This window comes from Chrysoperla carnea, chromosome 4 (assembly GCF_905475395.1).
Source record: "Chrysoperla carnea chromosome 4, inChrCarn1.1, whole genome shotgun sequence".
Lineage (NCBI taxonomy): Eukaryota > Metazoa > Arthropoda > Insecta > Neuroptera > Chrysopidae > Chrysoperla > Chrysoperla carnea.
In genome coordinates, this window is record NC_058340.1 from 60164693 (window position 1) to 60186572 (window position 21880).

General features: G+C 28.8%; 1 protein-coding gene across 2 annotated transcripts in view; it reads right to left on the reverse strand.

The window, feature by feature from the left end:
• Positions 1-6592: 6592 nt before the first annotated feature.
• LOC123299121 (membralin) overlaps positions 6593-21880 on the reverse strand; it is a 194711-nt gene continuing 179423 nt past the window's right edge. For both annotated transcript variants that reach the window (XM_044881361.1, XM_044881362.1), the window contains exon 9: positions 6593-7259. In XM_044881361.1, the coding sequence (XP_044737296.1) occupies positions 6594-7259 (666 nt within the window). In that variant the 3' untranslated portion in view covers position 6593. The remainder of the gene's footprint in view (positions 7260-21880) is intronic.

The window sequence follows — 21880 nt, forward strand, 5'->3', positions numbered from 1 at the left end:
TGATAATTTTAGTTATCATAACAAGTCAGTTGATATTTTCTTGTAAATTACACAAAACTTTGTTATTTTTTAGAGCGTGATTTTGTAGTAGCCAGGTATTTAGTTTTGAACTTTATTTTATTAGTGATTTTTTTGAAAAATTTAGTTTCTTCCCTTTTCTTTGCTTTTCTTTCTGTATGTGGTTGAGTTTTTATTATAGGTTATGAAAATGTAGTTTTTGGAAGCTGAAAAAATGTTCAATCGATGCGACAGGTCTGGTTTAATCTACTTAAACCTTCCATATTTAAATAAATATATTCTAATATTAAATAAATATATTAGTATGCCAGTCATTAACGATGTATCGATTACTGCTACGGAAGCTTGACTTATGAGGATTATTACATGTTTTTAAAAAGTAACGTTAACTTAAAAAATAATAGAAAAGATTAAATTCATCGTCCGTTAACGGAATTGCATTTCTACGAATTTATTTTATACTATAGGGGAAGGTGTAGTACCAACAATCCAAATTTAATTTATATGTGTTTTTTAAAGCCATTTTTTAAAATATCATAATGTCAATTGTCTGTGTTTAAATCACAGTTTTTGTCCACAATATATATTTTTTCGAGAATTTAAACATTTAAGAATTATCGACAAAAAAGTGTGAATCATGGCACATGAATTGTGATCCATAATAAAACCTACATTTTTGGAATGTTATAGTTTCTGACTTGTCACAGCCATAGTTTGTATGACCTGCAAAACTGCCGTGAAAACCATTATTTAATAGTATCATACTTACTTCCAACTTTTTACCATTACACTCTTCCATAACACTTTTTTTTCAGTCAACATAATCAAACTGTGTGGGTTTCAGCGCAAAGTGGCAGCAACTGAAAATAAATTTAAATGACCAAGGTATGCAAGTAGTTAAACGTTATCGATCCATGTATTTGCCTGGCTGTTTAATTGAATATCGTTCATTCATGTTAAATATCGGAACATTGTATAACAGCTTACTTAACAATAACCAATGATTGAATGTGCCATGGTCTTTGTAAATTTATAACCAGAAGAATCTTTATTTTTCACTTTTTCTTAAAAAAATGTTATTTTATGTTTATTCGAAAATAGCACCACATTGACAGCCAGTCTTCAGCCTACCTTCATTCTAACACATCGGCACTATAGTTGGTCTATTTGCCTTCATTTAGTCAATTGCCTACACCAGTTAAGTCTTCATCAAATTTTTTTATAGGCGGACTGCAAATCGTTACCCTGGAGCCACCATATACCTATAATGTGCGGTGCCTGTATTCCAGCCTTAATTTCAAAGTTGTATTTATAAATTATTGTTATGTGAAAATATACATTTTGAACGTTTGGATAGACTTGTGCATTAGAATCTCTGTAAAATGCTGGTTATGGAGTCCCTATCATTACATTATAATTATAAATAATGAGCCATATTGTAAAACATTTATTCTCATATATTTATTTTTTTAAATAATCATAATTTACATTTTATTCATTATATTATAATTTAACAACTAAAAAAAAAACATACGTTTTCTTAAAATTCTCATCCCAAAAGAAAATAATAAAATCTAACATTCAAATATTTACAACTTTTTCTATTTTTTAGTCTGTGATTTTTTTATTAGAAATATATACAACTTTTGTTTCCTTTTTTCAAAATGTAAGTACAACCTACAATAATTATAATTATTATTTTATACAGCCACTGGTTAAATAGAAATTTTAGTAACAATATTTAAAATTTCCTTTTTAAAAATGGAAAATATTTTAAAAATAGGCTGGCTGCCCATCAGATTACATTGTCAATGGTAAATACTTCTCTAGAAATGTCTGTGTGGCTTAATTATGCTTAGCCTACCAGTATTTTCAACTACGACAGTTCTTCTTCATAATAGAATAACAAAAAATTGATTTCCGAAAAATTGAAGCTTGCACCTGCAATCAAAAACTTTCCGAATCACGTGAAAGAGAACGTCCAATAGGTATTTCTAAAGATGTATTTATCAATAACAATTCACGATAGTGACAAGCAAAATTAAAAAGTTGATTAAAAAAACTATCTTTGTCTTACACACTTAGTTTTGCTTTTGCTTATCACTAATATAGTCGTTTCAGAAATACCTTTGTCTTTTTATTTATGTTCCATCATCTTTTAAGCATATTTTTGTCCAGCCTAACACACAAATTGTTGATATATGAAGAGCACATGGGGTAGATACTGATAAATAGTATGCGATCGGTCCTAAAGACTACTCTTAAATAAACAAAATTATTTTTTAGAATTTTAATTAGAATAATTTAGCAAGAAGAAAATCTTTAAAACAAAATAAACTACTTGCCGCAATTAAGAGAGAGCGGCAAGTTGGATTTTTTTTAAATAATATAAATTACAGATGAGAAAACTAAATATTCCATTTTAAAGTCTTAGATAGGTGACTTAAGTGTAAAATTCAAGAGATGTAGGAAGTAAAAATCGGCACATTGTAGTATCGAATACAAAAATATGTACAGCAAAACATATAGTAATGGGTGATTCATTTTAAGGGTCCTTTTTTTTAAATTAAAAAAAAATTTCTTAAAAAACCAATTTATCGGGTTATTCGTATGTTAGCCGTTCCTGCGATAAATATGTTTTATTCTGCAGTTCCTAATTTCGATGCCTCGTTCGAGCATTTTGAGTGATATTTGAAGAATAACGCGAGTAATGTTAGCCAAGATCACGGGCCAAGGATTAAATGCCTGAGTTGTCTATCGTAAGGGAAGTTTGTGGGTATAAATACACCAAATTAGTATATTCATTATAAATTTTCAACTGAGCTTGGTAGTGCTATTACTTGACCAAGCTGTTTACGAAGCTACAACGCTGTTAAAAACTAATGATTAATATTGTATCACAAGTTGTTACATGAGTTAAATTTTGTTTTTTACAGTCCAAAAACCGTTTTTGCCCATGCCATTAGCTTCCCATGAAGTACACTTAATCAAAAAATTCATTTGTTATCGTATAAAGGTTTTTTTGAAAAAACTATTTTAACTTATTTTACAAGAGTCTTATAATAATTAATAATGAACCATAGTGATGATGTAAAAGAAATATTACCGTAGAAAGTATAATTTTAGACAAAAAGAGAGATCACATATTGAAAGTGTGAATAGCAAGTTTAAATGTAACACCAATATTCAATATTATACAAAATCAAAATTTAAATTCTTCCTTTAAAAACATCATTCTTATATAGTCAGGCAAAATATAAAACATAGTCAGGCAAAATATAATCTTTTAATTCCTTTTTAATATACTCCTCAAAATTAGTAAAGAATTAAACATTTAGTGATTATCTTTTATTTTAGGGAAAATTACAAATTGGTCTTTACATTTACTAATAGACAATGAGATGAACTAAGATAAGATGAACAAAATAATTGAACTAAGAGTCAACAAAGGGAGATAATTTGCGTCGATTTAACTCTTTGATGATTCTGACGCAAGCAAGGTCATTCTTGTATGGCAGTCGAAAGTATGTGTGAAACCATAAAATCACGCGGCTTCTCCATTAAGTGGACATGACCGAGCTGACAAAATCTTGCGCAACGGACCACGCATATTTCCAATTACTTTAATAAACCGAAACAATTTTTAGATCTCTCCAAGGCAGACTTGAGAAAATAACGAACTCTGATTTTTGATCATCCTACGGTCTATAAAAAGATACCAATAGAGAGAAAGAAAATATTGAAATCAGTTTAATAATCTAATTACAACTTTGAACTCAAAATTACATGACTCTTTAGTTGTTTGATTGTGAGTAACTATTTTACTTACATACAAAAATAAAACTACTGAGGAATCCATAGAAATAATTACTTACAAGCAAAGCTCGATTTTCAGCCGAAACGCATCCATTCGGGGTTCCGGTAACTAGCTTTAAGAAAAGCAAAATTGTGTTTGAACAATCCTTAGATGACCAAATCTTATTTTATATATTTGAAGGTTTGCTTTTTTCAAACCAAAAATTTCGAATCCCCTAACATTAGGGTAAGTAACCATTGCAGTATCTCTATTTCTCGAAATCGAGCACTGTCTATAAGTTAAACATACTTGAAAATCAACTAATTGAGTCTATTTGTGTTTGATTAATTAATTATCGCCGTAGATAATTTTTAAATTGATAAATATTAACATTGACTACTATAAAATTTAACATATGTTCAAAATAATCAAAAAAAAAGTTTATAGATATCTTACACGGATTCAAAAAACTTCTTGTAGAAAATAAAGTTATTAGGGCGACATTTCGAATATTTGTGTCACGTGGTGGATACAATTTTAATTTTTTTAAATCCTAAATATGGATATAGTCGAGCACGTTTAGCGTTAAAATCTCTCTAAAATAATAATTTTTATAGACCAAGAGGCGGCCGAATAATTTTCAGGATATCTGTTATATTGATGAAAGCCATCAGGAACGATGGTATTCACGTTTGTAAAATAACAAGCGTCATGGTTTTCCTAAGATCCCAAGAGGGGACAAAGTAAATTTTGTTATTGCAAAATCCACACACTTACTTGGTCCATTTGTGATAGTGATCAAATCTAATGTCAAATTGCAGTGTTCAAAGTGGTATTCAAAGAAAAAAATGATTACCTGGATTTAAAAAAAAAATGGCCCAAGTTGAGGCAATTAAATATTATTAAAAAAAAAATTATATTCAGTCATGGAGACCATCGACAGAAATGTAAACGTAAAACTTTGGAATAACTGTGTTATTGTTGTTTTTTTAAATTTTTATAGAATGAATAATTACCATTTTACAATTTATAAATTACAAATAATTAACGCGGTTATAAAAACGATTAAATATAATACAAAAATATTTTGACTGGGTCGGGTTTCCACCCTTTCGTTTTGTTTCGAACGTTTACATTCTAGTTCAATACTTGGGTAATGAGAAACATCCAAACTCGTGATTGACTCAAATTGAATCTTTTTTGCGATAAAAAATTACTTCGTCCTCTGCTGGGATCATACGGAATCTAGCAATCATGTTTCTAACGTCAATACCACCATTCCTGAAGGTTTTCATCAATATAACAGATATCCCAGAAATTTTGCACCCGCCTCTTAATCCATTACTTTTGAAAAAACTAAACTAGTTCTGTCCATTTTAAAAGACTAGCGTAATCAAAACTTACTCTGCTACATCACCCAATGGATAATACTTACCTGAAGTACGGATGTTGCACGACAAAAAACCTAAAATTGATTATTCATTAACAAGGTCGCATATTTAATGGTTAATATATCCATAGTTTTTCTAGCCAAAGAAAGGCAACAAATTTTACGAAAATGTTAAGGCTGTCGTTCAAATAAAGAAAAACTTTCTTCTATCGATTTCAATTATCAGGAAACATTTACATTTCAAAGTTTTACCTCGATAAAAGAGTACTCATCACTCCCGGCACGGATCTGCATGAGAATAAAATAGGGCTCTATGTAGGTCCATGCGGTATTCATGTTCTTAACAGCCTTAACATCCCTCATAATACTTTGGGCTTACCATTCTTTTATTAAGGTGGCTTTATATTTAGAATAGATTATTTATCTGAATACATTGAAGAACGGATTTGACATTATTTACGATTGCAAATTGAAGTGGCGTTAAAGGGAATTATTTAACCTGTAAATTATAAAAAAACAGACAAATTATTTAAATATGCTGTACGTACTGAAGTTAGTTCCAAAACTTGACCTTGCCTGGTCAGTATATTAGATTATAGCAAGTACGCGGAGATTTTTTTAAACTAGACATGTGCTTGAAACTCGAGAAATAAGTTTTATCGAGAAAAATGCTAAAAGTAAAAAAAGTGGCGTTCAATGGCGCACATTTCACGCAATTCATTATGTTCGAACTGAACTTTCAAGTTCAATGAAATGTTCACTTTTCTTCCTAAATGATAAGAGATAGAAGAAAACTTTACATTAGTCTGATATTCAATACTTTCTACATAAGGTATTTCAACAATTAAATCAGTCAATTGTTTATTTTCACTTGTTTTTAAACTAAACTGAAAATACCTTGGTATCATATATCAGTGATTACATATATTTTGTGGATTTTACCATAGAATGAAAACTTAATTGTTTTTGGAATTTGGGAAGTCAATTTTTCCCCATCTTCCACTCTCTTCATTTAAAAACATATCGTACTGCCATGATTTTAAGTTTTACTTCATTGGAAATTTGAATATGCAATAGTATAATTTAGCAAAAACAGAGCCTGGAAATAAAAATATTTAGTTTTTTATTTCATATAAAGCCATCTTAATAAAACAAACCCATTGAAACACCTCCCAATGCAAATATCTGAGAAAAACACTCGATCAGGTGATTTCTCAGACTAATTAAATTGTTATAATGTTTAAAAAATAAAAACAAGTAATTTGTTGAACAACTAATTACAAGAGTTTTAACTATTTATGAAACAAGAAAAAAGAAAAAATTATATTAATTATATAAATTTCTAATTAAATTAATAATAAATTCTAATATAAAACTTTCTTTTTACATTTATTGACTTACAAGATTATCATTGTTCGTTTCTTGCACACTAGAATTCGGTAAATTATTTGATGATCTAATATTGGCATTACTACTATTATCACTATTATTACTATTACTACTACTATTACTAGAATTATTTTCTAGTACTGTATCTGTGAAAAAAGCTACTCTACGAGTAACTGTTGACGGCGATTGTTGCTGAGTTGTTGACGATGACGAACTAGGAGGCGATGTTGTTGATGCCCGTTGGTTCTCATTTGGGGCTTGTACAGCAATATTTTGAAATCGTATCCGACCACGAAAATTTTGCGGTCTCATTATAGTCAATAAACGTGTAATACGTGCAGTTATTGGTCTACCAAGTATTCCTGGTATTCCTGGTAAAATATTAGCTGGACCAGGATGAGCATGTAATTGGATGTTTGCACGTAATCGTGCTATATTTTCATTATTTAAGTTTTCATCAACATGATTACGTGGTGATGGCATATTGTTGCTACCATCATTATTTCTCGATGGAGAATTATTACCATCACCGCTACCACCATTTCCTGGAGCAGCGCCACCTTGTTGTGGAGATGGATGTCGATTACGTAGTAAGATTTGTTGTAATTGAGCTTGTTGAATAATTAATGGTAATTCGTAATGATGGAAAAAGTAGAGCATAGCGTGCTGAAACAAAAAAAAAGTTCTAATTAGTCATTAGCTAGTTTGGCCTAATTCAATAACTTGGTTATAAAATAAAATTATTTTAGGCATTCCACATTTTATGCTTTTAACATTAAGGTAGATTGCGAACTATAGTCCCGCCATCTGTGAGTGAATTAAATCCTGAGCGTGATAATATATCGAGCTATTTTTTAGCGACATATTTTTTATGAAATTTTATTGATTTTTAAACATGCCTATCATATTTTTTCTATCGAAAAAGTGTTCATGACTATTTTTAATTTCATTAATTTTTTCCGTATACGGTTTATTTCAGGCAATCCTATACCATTATTTTCTTTATAAAATTATCTTTCTCTTGATACCAATTTCGATTGACTATATTAACTAGTTTATTTTTTAAATACTTTAATAAAATATTAGTTTTTGTTGTTAGAGCTTGGGCGAATATTTTAAACGAAAAATAGAACAGCTACTGGTGTAACTGAGAAATCATTCTAAAATATACAATGCAATATTAGTGGTGACCGATTGTTTTCTCATATTGATTAGACATCAGATAGGTATGGACCCACGTTACAATAAGAATTCAAATAACAAGTCTATTGTGTATAACAATAATATGCTTATCTAGTATTAAGTTGAGATAGGTAGCCGATAGATATTGTATAATCAGTCCTATGGCTAGAATTCAATAATAATTTACGTTATAATAGGGTACACACCATCTTTTGAATTTAGATATCATGTTGATTATCTCTGTCATGTGTTAAGGTCATTTCTAGATATACCCCTTTCAGAAATACAAACAAAATGTTTCGTTGGTCATTGTATCTAATATTGTACTTACAATAAAATGGGATTGAATTTAAAATATGAATTTATTGGTATAAAATCACTGAAGTCAAATAAACCGAATCATTACTTCTATGAAAGAGATTGATTTTAATTTAAAGTCATGCATTTTATTGATGGAAAATAAAATTGTACTTAGTTGGAATATATAATCGTGTAAATAAAGCGAATATAAAATTAAAATAACATATCTTTACGTTTGCTTAAAATATAGAATTAGGTTAGTACAAAACATATCAATCATGTCTAGTCCATATGTGATTGAGGCAAATTCATGAAGATTGTTTTTACCAGTTAACAGAGAATTTGAAATAAACATATTGATCATTTTTATAAGATTTACTTTTGGTATATATGTTACAAGCATCGATAGCGCAGTTGGTGTAGCTGTAGACTAAAATCAATAGTAATCCATACATACGTCGATGGCTCAAATCCGTCTTGAAGTAATCTATTTTTTTTTTAAATAAACTTATTAGCAGGTATAAACCTTTTATTTTTTTTACCTGCTCGTGTAGTTGTGACAATAACATAAGTATTTTGTAATAATATTTATATTATTCAAAACAAAAATATTTGAAATTTTTTAGACAGTATATTACTTTCATACAAACAACTCATGCATTTGTGTCAAGTTCACCACTTAACCCGTATGATAGTTGTATCACATTTGTGGAACCATTCGCCATATATGATCTCGCTATGAGGTTGAGACAACCTCAAATCGGTTCGTATTAAGAATTTTTTTTTAGTATAGGTCTTTTAGATTAGGGTAACTTGACTTGATTTCAAAGTAAAATTTAATTCTTTAGTTCAAAGGTATACGACCTTCACCAATATTTCTGAGAGACTAAAATATTTTTCTTAGAGAAAAGACATAATCAAAGAATTTCAGGGCCACATGAATGAGAGTGCGCTACGATAATTTTCGGATAGGGAAAAGCAATGACGAGCACCCGAACTATTTATTTAAAAAGACATGAAGATCTTTTGATATTGAAGAAAAGACTATAGCGCACAATACATTTATGGTATTAATACATTTCATATTATTATTAGACAGTAAGATTATGCGAAATTGTTACAGCATTTCGATTTGATATGTTACATAGAACACAGTAATAATAATTATTATGTATACGAAATTTCTAGTCTATTCATTGAATGGATATCATCGTACCTCTTAATATTCAAAGTGAACTGACTACATCTGAAATACTATAGTTATCTCACAAACAGCGTAGCATGGTAACACAAGGTACCAGTATGAAATAATACCAGGAAACTATAAAATCATTTAAATCAGACAATTAGGTATAGTGCGATCGATACGATTTTTGCAATTTTGGATACAGCTCAGAAAAGTGTGTTTTTTAAGGCGGAGAGGGTCAACAAACATTATACTTCATGTGACATGAGCTCCACTTATTAATCGTGAAATGAAGCACTAAAAATGGCAAAAGTTCAAATAATTTAAAATTAAGGCTTTGAATGCGATTCGGTTCATTTGATTCGTTAGAGCTTCAGGAAACTCTAACTTAATCGTGAAATGAAGCACTAAAAATGGCAAAAGTTCAAATAATTTAAAATTAAGACTTTGAATGCGATTCTGTTCATTTGACTCGTTAGAGCTTCAGGAAACTTTGTTGACCTAAATTGATTTATACGAAATTAAAAATATGCAATTTGTATAAATAATATGCATTTTATAATTACATTTTAAATTAGCCGTAAATACCAAATTCACAATTCAGTAGCGATGAAAATGATTCCAAACTTGAAACACGAGGGCTTTTGGGGTCAACCAGCACTAATATTGGGACAGAATTAGTTTCCGAGGTACCTGGTGACCAAGTTGAACGGTATTTTTGTCGTCTCCTGGAGTTTTCGGGGAATTCTTTATATTATCAGTCCCCATTCGTTACTCTGTGGTTTTTGGGGTAGCTGAACACGAATATCGCGACAAAATTGGTTTCCGTTGAACTTAGTGTCAAAGGTGAATGCGATTTTCGTGTTCAGCAACCTTAAAAAGGACCTTGTGTCGTTACTATTGCAGCTTCTTGAAATAAAACTCATTTACGGAGCGAATATTATATTTATATAGAGCTCTTTTTTTCACTATCAAGGAGAAGTCGCACAAAAAGGCGAGAATTTTTTTATTAAGAGGAAGAAATTTTGGCGCCCGATTTTCTCATTTATCGATTCTCATTCCATTATTTTTTGTTTATGTTTTATTTACATGACATCGGCGCAAAAATTAATGGAGCAAAATTTTTTATGAACATGTCACTCAACTTCAAATAATTCGCGGAAATTTATCACATTTCAAAATTTTTATATCCATTTGAAAGCTTGATCAACATCAAATTGCATCATAAATAAAAAGTTCTCATTTTTTATGAATGAAAATAAATTCCCAATAAAATATATCAAATTGTATTTACAAATAATATAAATTCTTTAGAACTTAATTATTAAAACTATATTGTATAAATTTCATAAATGTAGAAAAAATTTAATAAAATATGAAATATGTAACAAAATAAAATATTTAAAAAAAAATGCTATTTTGAAATTCTTATTCTTTGTTGAAAAATATTAAAATGAATTTAATAATTAAATGATTATACCTATGACAAATTTATAGTTTATTGTAAAATATTAAGTAACCGAAACATGGTCTATATACCTTGGACATAATAACTTGGAAAATTTAACAATAATCTGAGAAATGATTGCAAATATTTTGCCCTCCACATTTTATTGATAAACCAAATTGTTTCTCTATCTACGTGCTTTTTAAGGTAATACTAGCTGTTAAACCCGCTTCGCTGGGTTGTTTTTGCACATTTAAATATCAAAATTGTTAAATGAAAGACTTTTTTTTTAATTCTCTCTGTGTGTACGGAACAGTAAGATTTTTTTGGCCAATCCCAATATTATGTCTACACTCTCTGTGTGTACGGAAAAGTAAGGGAAAGATCGATAGAAACCTATGGAACATTCCAGAATATTCGAGAAAGTTCTAGAAAATTCGATAGAAATCCATAGAACATTCCAGAATGTTCGAGAAAATTCTAGAAAATTCGATAGAAATCCATAGAACATTCCAGAATGTTCGAGAAAATTCTAGAAAATTCGACAGAAACCCATGTAACATTCCAGATTGTTCGAGAAAGTTGGATAAAATTCAATAAAAATCCATACAACATTCGAGAATATTCGAGAAAGTTCTAGAAAATTCGATAGAAATCCATAGAACATTCCAGAATGTTCGAGAAAGTTCTAGAAAATTCGATAGAAATCCATGGAACATTTTTGCGCCAGTAGCGCCATCTAGTGAAAATTGTACTATTGACTGTGGGGCCTATTGTACTATTAGAACTATTTTTTTAATCTATTTTCTATGAATTTCTAGATCATTTTTAATTCCACCCCCACCAAACTCCCTTATTCACAATGGGAGCCTAAGGGCTACCCAATGACATAATCCCCTACCGAAGGTCAATGGTTAGTTTTAGGGAAAATCGGGGACATACAAACAAACACTCTCTTTTTATATATATAGATTATAATGACACAGACTTGAAAAACGAAAAATATATGGTTCTCCGCAAAATCTATGGTCTCATGTGCGAAAACTGTCTTTGAAGAATAAGAAAAATTGAGATCTATCCGAGCTGAAGGGCAAAAAAAATATTGTTACTGATATCAAACGACAAAGATTAACATGTGTTGGTTATGTGGAGCCGATCACGGACAGCAGAACACATATGTATTGTAAGCGGAGAACTCAAAAGTGACACTGAATACATAGAATTTCTTATACAAAAATAAACATAATCAAAGAATTGAAGCAAATATAAAAATAATATCTATTCTTGGAATAATTTTATTTAGACATAATATTTATTATTAGATATCCTTTTGCCATAGTTACTTGGTTCAACCATATATTCCAAATTGTCATTCTATGTTAAGAAATAGAAAATTAATGATAAATTTATTTGTTTAAATTGGTACATCGGCGGGGGTTGTAGATGATATATTCATTTTGAAGTTAAGTTTACACTGTATCAATATTTAATATTACATTCAAGTGAAAACATCCAGAATGAATCATTATTTTTCATACATTTTCATTTGGTTTTATGGATTTGCCACAAATCACTATCATTCTTTGAAATTTCTTACAATACAATAAAATAAATAGTGAAAATAACAACTAACTGAGTAAATTGTTTAAATAACCTGAAATGCAATGATTCTTATATTAGCCTTTGTATAATTTTTCTTATAAATCACGTTAGGTAAGTTTAAACTCAATGAAATTGCGGGAAGTCAGATTATGAAATAATGTTCCAAACAAAAGTAGTTTGTTTTTATAAACTAATGTTTGAGCTCACCCTTGATAAATTTTAATTGAAATATAAAAAAGAGTTATATAACAATTATAGTGTTTATGGAGGCAGGTAGAAATTTAAGATATTTTAATTTAACATCATTATTTTTGGCGTTACAAAAAAAGATGGTTAAAATTTGTATGTAGATTGAGATAGTGTCAAGGAAATGCAAGTGGTGACTTCTCAGTTCAATACCTTTTTATTAGTGTACACTTTGGAAGAAACAAAACTGCAAACCGATTTACTTTTATCACTTTGGATACTTTTTCCAAGATGAATTTCCAAAACGATAAATGTGAACGAGCATTTAAATAAAAATTAAAAGAAACATCCCATTTATATCGTATATTTATTATGATGATATTTAAAACCGCAAGAAGCGTCACAGATGCCAACACTGTATTTCTGCCTTCGATTAAACAAACACCTTAACAAATATTCATATTTTTATTAAATTTAGGTACAGACATCAGTAAAACAGAAGATTATTGAATGATGATCACAAAGTCCTTCAGAAATAGATTTAGTTCTTTTGTCTTAAAGAATGAATACACGTTAATTTAAATAAATTGAACCAATTGGTTTTCAAATATACCAAGTGAAATTGAATCTACATGTTCTAGAATGTAAGAGAAACAAATTTGTTTAAAACAATTCTAGTCTCCCTTTCACCGACTAAATATTCAAAGGTTAGATTGATATGAAATAAGGCACTTTAAAGGCATCTATCTCAGCATAGCATAGTTTTGGCAAAAGTCCTTGGAATTTATACTCATAAACCACTGACACACTGATTCACCACGAGATCTCTAAAACTATATACCCGATTGACTTTAAATTAAGCAAAGTTACTCCTTTTGCAATGTAGACGCTCGCAAAGAACAGATTTTGTGTAATTTAACGCCTAAGGTGGTGAAAAAAGAGTAGATAGTTTGTATATGGAAACCTCCCGAAAATAATTTTTATAGACAAATACAGATCCACGTTTGTCAAATTTTTTATGTTACTAAGGATTTTTTAAGTTCATGTGGTTTATAATATTTACAAAAGAGAATTGTAATTATTCTTCTCACAAGCAGTATATTAAGATTAACTCTTTATAAATTGAAAATCTGAAACTATTTCTTTTATTTTATATATTTTTCCCACATAAATTTTATCTTTGTACGCAAAATTTGAAGTAATAGAAATAAAACTATATATATAAAGTTCTAAGCGACAGAAAAAGTCGAGGAAAACCAATTGTGATTTATAAAGTTAATAACGGTTCTATAAAATATCTACTAAACTTTTTCTTTCCTCTCATAGACACTGAGAATGTTTCAATTCATATTTTTAGTATTTAAATTGGTATCAAATTTTTTGTTCATTAAAATAAATATGGCATATCAACACACGTCCAAATTCTTGGGAACAAGACCGTGAAAATTAGTATTTGGGGGTGGTTTTCTTTTACATTTTAGGAAACTGACGAAAATTTTTTTTAAAAAATAACTCTTGAAGTGGTGAAAAAGAGGATGAAAGTTTGTGTGTACATTATAATAGATCAACTGAAAAACTAGATACTTAACCGATTTGAAATAGGGTTCCGCATCCAAAAAATTAAAAACGCCAAAATTGTGAACAAAGAAGTGGGTTAAGTGACGGCAAATAAAGTGAAGAGTTATAACACAATAATCTTTGTATTTAAAGTTGAAGTTTCCCAGCGAAGTGGGTAGTTCACAGCCAGTAACTTACAAGAATAAAAAGTTATTCGAGATAGTAAAAACAAAATACGAAAGTTACCTTCCAATAGGTTCCTTTGTTATGAACTGAAACATACGTGCACACCGAGAACCATACAACAAATACCATTTATTATATTTTTCAACATGATGAAACAAAGAGTATAACGGAGAGTAAGTATGTCTTCTTTATTTGTGTGTATTTTGAGAAATGAAATCACAAGAATGTTTTATATAAGTAATAATGTTAAGAAAAATAGCAAAACATAATAAAAAAAAATGAAAAATAAATAAAAATTATATACCAATACACACACAACAAGCGAGTAAATAAAAAAGAATGTACATAATAAAACCAGGATTATGTAATAACTGTCATATCGTTATAAATAAACAACTAATGAATGTTGATCGAAATGTTCATTCCAATTAAGGTACACAACTCCTTTCTGGAGAGCAGGAATATCTAGGTAGGAGTTGTTACTTCATCGTCGATGGTTATGTGAATTAAATAAAAGCAGGTGGTATGCTGTAGGTATCTTATCTGCATAGTAACGGAGCTGTGTTAGGTATAATTTCGTTCTGTGTCTCCCGATGGACTGCAGTTGTACACTAAAATATGTAGTCTACATCTTATTCCAAAAGAAACTGGCCAAAGAATCCAAGAAGGTTTTTGTTTGAGAGAAAATTAATTTATCTGTCTACCGGTGGACAGTAATAAGATATAAGTTTGTCAATTCCAAGGGATCGCGAGCCAGTACTAATTATTCCAGCGCCTCCATTTAAAAAACAAATCACTTAAAAACTGTGCCTCACCAAAATTATCCCAAATTGATTTCTTTCTATATAATGGATATAAAATGTATAAAAACTTGGACAGAATAATGCGCAATTTTGTAAAGGCGATAAAAAGGAATGTTTTAAATTTTGCAAATCATTTATTACCGTCTTAATATACTTAAAAAAGTATTTAGGAAAAATAAGTAATGAAGAAACTTCAGAATAGGTAGTGAAGATGTTTCCAAAAAAGCTCGTTTTGTAGTTAGCCAATCAAAAAGTAACTTAAGCAAAAATTTCATAATTTGATGGGGGGCGACATGTTTTGTCATCAGATTGGACCTAGTTCTTCGCGTTTTTTTTAATATCCAATTTAGATCCTAAACGGTAAGAGATAAAAAAACGTTTTAGATTAGAAAGTTGATAAAAAACTAGCATTTTTCATCTGAACCATTTTTTTTTTTTTTTTGAAAATCGTCAGCTTTTTACTTAAAAATGAGTCATTATTGCATTTAATCGGAAGAAAACACGTTAACTGCGGAAAAATGCTTTAGCCAAAAGCTGTCAAGGACTGTAGAGATATTCGCCTCTGTACAAGGCTTTCATCTACAGTTATCGATGAATTTTACCGTATTTTCTTTTGATTAAATGCAATAATGACATATTTTTTAGTCGCATTTCTTCGAAAAAGCTAACGTTTTTCGAAAAAACGTCTTAAATAAAAATTATTAGTTAGAAATTGTTACCTTGTTTTTATAACGGATTCAAAAGTATAAAGTAATAAATAGCAATTAAAATACTTGTAAGATTGGAAACGAAAAACATGGGGCGCATGCAATACATAACTATAAAAAGTGTAGAGTCTGCTGCATGAGCTCGATGATTTTCGTTTCCAATCTTAAAAGTATTTTAATAGCTATTTATAATTTTAACCTTTTAAGTATGTTATAAAAACACAGTTCATTAAAAATTTTTTTTCTCGTTTTTAGGGTGATAAGCATGCATAATTGTCATCCACTTCTGAGCTATGATCCAAATTTCAAGTGTCTAGATCATCGAGAAGCTAGTTTAAAATCATTCAAAAAATTTCATCGGGACACACAAAAAGCGACTTAACTGTACTAAACTGTATGTATTCTGTGTGATTAATAATAATAATAGACATCTGTGATTCTGTATACATTTAATAGACATCTCTCTTGCACTAATTATACTCTAGAATTGTTTCTGTTATATAATTTTAAACAACTTTGAGTGATTTTATCTCAAAAATAAAGCGGTCAATAATTTTGGTTTTGTTTTTTTAAATTCAGAAAAAATAAATGTTCTTGTTAGTTTTTTCAAAATATGTAAGATTTAGTTTTTTTTCTGGAATTAAATATTTTATCTAAAATTCATAAATTGAAATTATTCGTACTAGAATGGCTTGGAATCAGCAGACTTGTAAGTTACAGTATTATGTTACAAGCGTTTTTCTACCATGGTCTGACGATGGACAGCTTATATTTGAAGGTACAGTATGTCAAGAGACACCCACCGAAATTTCACTTATCATAGCTCCAGTACTAACAATTATTGTGCATTTGGTGGTATTATTTTTACTTGTAAATAAAAATAATATTAATGTTTATTTTTTCTCATAAATAAACACAATTTTTTAGAACGCTTATTATACAATTATAAGGAAATATATGAAATAAAAATGTTTTAAGTAGAGATGAGCTTTGCTTCAATATACAATTCTCGTATTTGACCACCAGCGTAATTTTTAGTTCTTATTCTAGAAATTTGAATATTTATCATTGGTTAAAAGATTCTGTGAAAATAAATAAATTAGTCTCAAATTAAAAAATTTTAAAACATCTTTGAAAAATTTCTCTTCCATCTACTCTTTGGTGTGTTACACCAGCGAGAGCTGTTAAGGTAGTACGAGCACAAGGCAATTTTAGTTTAGGTGTTGAAATTATGTGTTTCTTATTTTCAACTTTAATAATTAATTTTGTTATAACTTCATGAATGTAGAAGAAAAAAAAGAAGAAAATTTTTCGATATTTGCCTTGGTTTACAAGCCTCTCTAAGCCATTGTTGGGTCTACCCCCACCTCTTAGAGGAAAATCTGTGTACGCCCATGAAATTCATCATTTTGATAGAAAGGCATGCTCATGCAGGTTTGTGAAAAATGAAACATGTTTAATTGTTATTATGATTGGCCCGGGAGCCCAAATGGTTTTTTCGAGATGAAAAGCATCAATATATTCATAAGTGGCTTTTTGTTTCGACGAGACTTTTCGGTAAGTCCTCTTTCACAAAACTTGGAAATTTTTTTATTCAAACGCATAGCATCCTTGCGTTGTTTTTTTATTTCTCTAATAGGAAGATAATTGAATAATAAAATCAAAAATCGTGTTGTCCAACACTACTTAAATAAAATGAGATGACCGTAGTCAAACAATTTGAAAGTTGTAGTTTTCTAGTTTCGACAAGAATTTTCGTAAATAAACAAATGTGGCATCTCGTCGAAACGTAGCCACGAAATATTAGTTTGGTAGTCATCATATGTTTTTGGTATTTGAAATTCAAACTAGTAAATGGAGGGAAAAATATTTTTTGGAGACACAAAATTTTGAATTCTCAGCAAGTTTAATCAGACAAATAATCAACGATCGTATTCTTTTATGATTTGAAAATTTTAGATAGACTAATTGCATTTTTTCATGTTTTTCTTTTTGTCTTAAAAGAACCCTAGCTTTTTAAATCCTATTATCTCCAATAGATGCTTAGATAGAAGTTACTTTTTATGTTTTAATTCACCAAAAATAAATAATAAAAATTAGTTATTTGTAGCCGTATATAATGCAAAATATTTTTTAATAAAAAAAATTTAATTACTTTTATTATAATTATTTTGTATTAAAAATACAATTTTAATTGTAGTAAAAAATCTGGTATAGAAATAAATATTTTATTTATTTATTTATTTTTTTTTTTTTTGCTAAACAAATTATGCAAAATAATAAAATTTTGAATAAAAATAGTATTTATTGAATTTACAAAAAAAATGTTTGAGGCAAAAATGTTATTATAAAGTATTGATTACATGATATTCATTGCGTGTAGAGCCGAATTAAGACCCACGAGTGGAAATATTTATATGTTATTTATATAATTAATTAATTATTATTATGGGTTATTAATTTATTATATTCTAACAGATATTCCAAGAATACTAAATGTAATTAACTAAGGCTTTTAGTCGAGAAAGTGGCAAATTGCTAGTTTTGTAAATGGGAAAAATAAATTCGATCATCATGTTAGTTTAACGTTTATTACGCAAACGTGAAAAGTACAACGGACCTTCGAGGACAAATTTAGAGAAATTGTTTCGGATTTTTATGTTTCGGATATGGTACTAGGTGCAGGTCATTTTCCTATCTTTTTAGAATTAAATTAGCAGCGGAAGGAGATAATAAGCTAAACATTCGCATGGGTTACGAATAGAATATTTGCATCGGTTGCGAATAGAATTACGTAATATGTATTGTTGGATTTTAGCATTCCAAATTCTAAAACAATCGCTTTGCATGTGACGAATTATATGATATGTTATGCAACGTGACTAGGGAAATCTGAAGTGTAAGTGACCTAAAACTTGTGAGACCCTTTGATAGATCTTTCTTAAATATTAATATATCTTGATTTGATGATATTTGTAAGATGTATAAGCGAAAACAACAAGATTCTTTCAAGATTTGAAGCAAAATAACCGGTAGAAATATTTCTTAATGATTGCATCAAAGGTTAAAAGAAATTCACATCTAAATCTCAAATTAAGTTCAAGGGGAATACATACTGCGCCAACCTCTATAATCAGCTTGTAAAAACAAGAAATAGTGCTTAATTTTAGACTGCAATTAGCCCTTTTAGAGCTTTAAAAAAAGCTAAAATGAATAATGACATAAATATGATGAATAGAAATTACACTTTACTTGTTTCCGGTTAGTATTGTTAACAACTTTTATTTCCTAGATCTAGCATATCCGTAAATAATTTCATCATTATGTACGGATATTGCTTTTATTTTTAAATAATTTATATTATTAACTATTATTTGTTTAAAATTACAGGCAATGTCATTACATTAACAAAGTATTTCTGTAAACGATGCTAAATTCGGTTCTGAGCGCAACGAATAGGTTAGTATTCAGAAAAAAATGTTTTTATTTACGTTATTTATAATTTTTACTATTTTTGAAAAATCATTTTAGTTAGGAGTAAATGAGCCGTAAAGATTCATTTTTTAAATTTAAATTAAGTGCCTCAAGCTTTTACGAATAGTTTTATATGAGTGACTCATAGATAAAATTATTTTCTACTTTTTAGTACAATAAAAGCTTGTACTTTAAAAAGTATTTTTATTAAAATTTATATTTATTAAATGTGTTGAACTCATAAAAATGATAAAGTTGTAATAAACATACATATTGACAAATAAAGTATTTTTAGACAAATTAATAGAATAATTTTCTATGAAAATAACACAATACACATGACTCTTTATGAATGGTGTGCTTTGTATTATTTCCTACTATACAATTGATTTATTTCCTATTATTTTACATACAAATATTATTATTGCAATACGGGTTTTGTATTGTTTGTCTAATCGGATAATTACAATTCATGATTGCATAGTAAGTAAATGCATGCAACAAAATCATATGAAAATAAAATATCTATAAATATACAGTGTGGTTTAATAAACATCTTCAAAGTTTGGAAGACATCATTCCAAAGCTCGAGTAGAAAAATACGTTTTTAAAAAAGCGCACTGCACGGTTGAAGGAGCAAAAAACAATCCACATTGAAAAAACTCACAAACTGTAAATCTATTAAACCACTTTATTGTAAATCTGCCGCCATAACTTAAAAAGCCGTACACAAAACAAAATTTTACAGTAAATAAGATAAAAAAAATTCCTTTACCTAAATCTTTTTGATTTATAAAAATTGTTTTAATGCCCAAGACGTTGTGTAAGTATTAATATAATATTTTTATTAATTTAGTATTACAAAAATTGACTTAGAGTGACTGTAAAACGATCTCAAATTGGAATAAAGAAGAGCAAAACTTTTAAATCTTAGGAAATTAATAATCTTGATCATTAGTAAGTCTGATCATATTTAAGGATGTACCAGCGCCAGGGCAATTTTGGATAAAAGGCTAGATTTTTTGTTATATGAAGTAAGACTAAATCTAAATCAACTCTGAAAATTTTAGGGAGGGTTCCCAATTATTTAAATAAATAAATGGCTTCAAAAGGAGGCATATTTAACATTGGTCTTAGATTTCTACAAATCTAGTCGGTGGAGAAACTATTTAAATTAAAGTTAAAACCTTACTAAATTATTTAAAACAAAAAAAAAACCGTTGTGCCCGACTAATTAAGAATGTATAAGCATGGTAGTGGGGACACAAATTTTAAAAAATATATTTTTTCAATGTTGATGGCGAATTCTGTTATAACTTGACAATATACAACGAACGAGTAAGAATACAATTTTCGATATCTGGAGTAATTTTCAAAATATCGAAAATTGAAAAAATTGTGGAATTATTTAGCTTTCGATATTTCAAAAACCAAAGCTGATATCGAAAAATTTTTGTTTTATTTTTTGTTAACATTCATGAATTTATAACAAAATACATCATTAAAGTTAAAAATAAGGTACAAATAATTTCAACCACAAGTCTTAATGTGCCTTGGGGTTCGTACTACCTTATAAGTAATTTTAATAGTTCATTAGTTATGGAAAGTTAATTTCATTAACTGGGAAGTTGATGATAAAGATCATAAAAAGCGAACTCACTTAAATAGCTTATTTATTAAGAAATGACTCCATTTCAATTATAGCAATAGAATCTAGTTAAGGCACAAGTAGTGAATTTTATTGAATTCTAATTGTACTTTTTATGAAAGTACAGGCATTTAGTAACTAGCTCATGCCATTACTTTTTTCCTGAAAAAGATCCAGTTGATTGTAATAATTTTAGATGGATTGCTTTTTTTTTAACTCTTTGATATATGATAAAAAATATCATAATTATTTTGATTCACGTTCCAAAAGGATTTTTTTTTTACATATTTTATACAATAAACATTAAAATTATTCTTGCATATATTTTTACGTTGTTTTCATTGGCCCAAGTGATAAAAATAAAGCACCCTTTTCGCCGTTGCCACCCCACTGCATTCACATAGAGTACAAATAAAAATATTATGTATGTTCAATTCTTGTATTTGCTTATATAATGATGGAATATAGAAATAAAGAATAACATATCATCTTTGAACAATAGGAATGTATTCTTGATATAAGAATAAATATGACAATATGAAATAAACTTGTCACAAACATATATACATGTACCAACCAAACCTACAGCTACGTATCCATAGACTGTTTATGGAAATAATAAACACTATCCTAAGAAGGATCAATGCGACAAGTGTATCATATAACCTGTCAACAACAACAATAACAATTTCTGTTGGATATGACCTTCAAAAGGTAGAGCATCATCTTCTTGATTAAGTAAATAAGGAAATAAGGGCGAAAGGATCCTTATTGTTTAGATTCTTGAAGTGTTATTTACCTACCAAAAAAATTTAATTACGATGCAACTGAAATTCGTGATCCTACATACAAAAATCGCAATGCACGCAAACGGCTTTCTTCAGTGAATTCTCTGTTTGAATTATTACGTTAACGTAGAACTTTGGCAGCGAAAATAGGATTTTAAATAGGGGCTTTTATTGCCCAACAATGGTAGCGATTAATTCATCAACTTACAGGGTCTATTTCA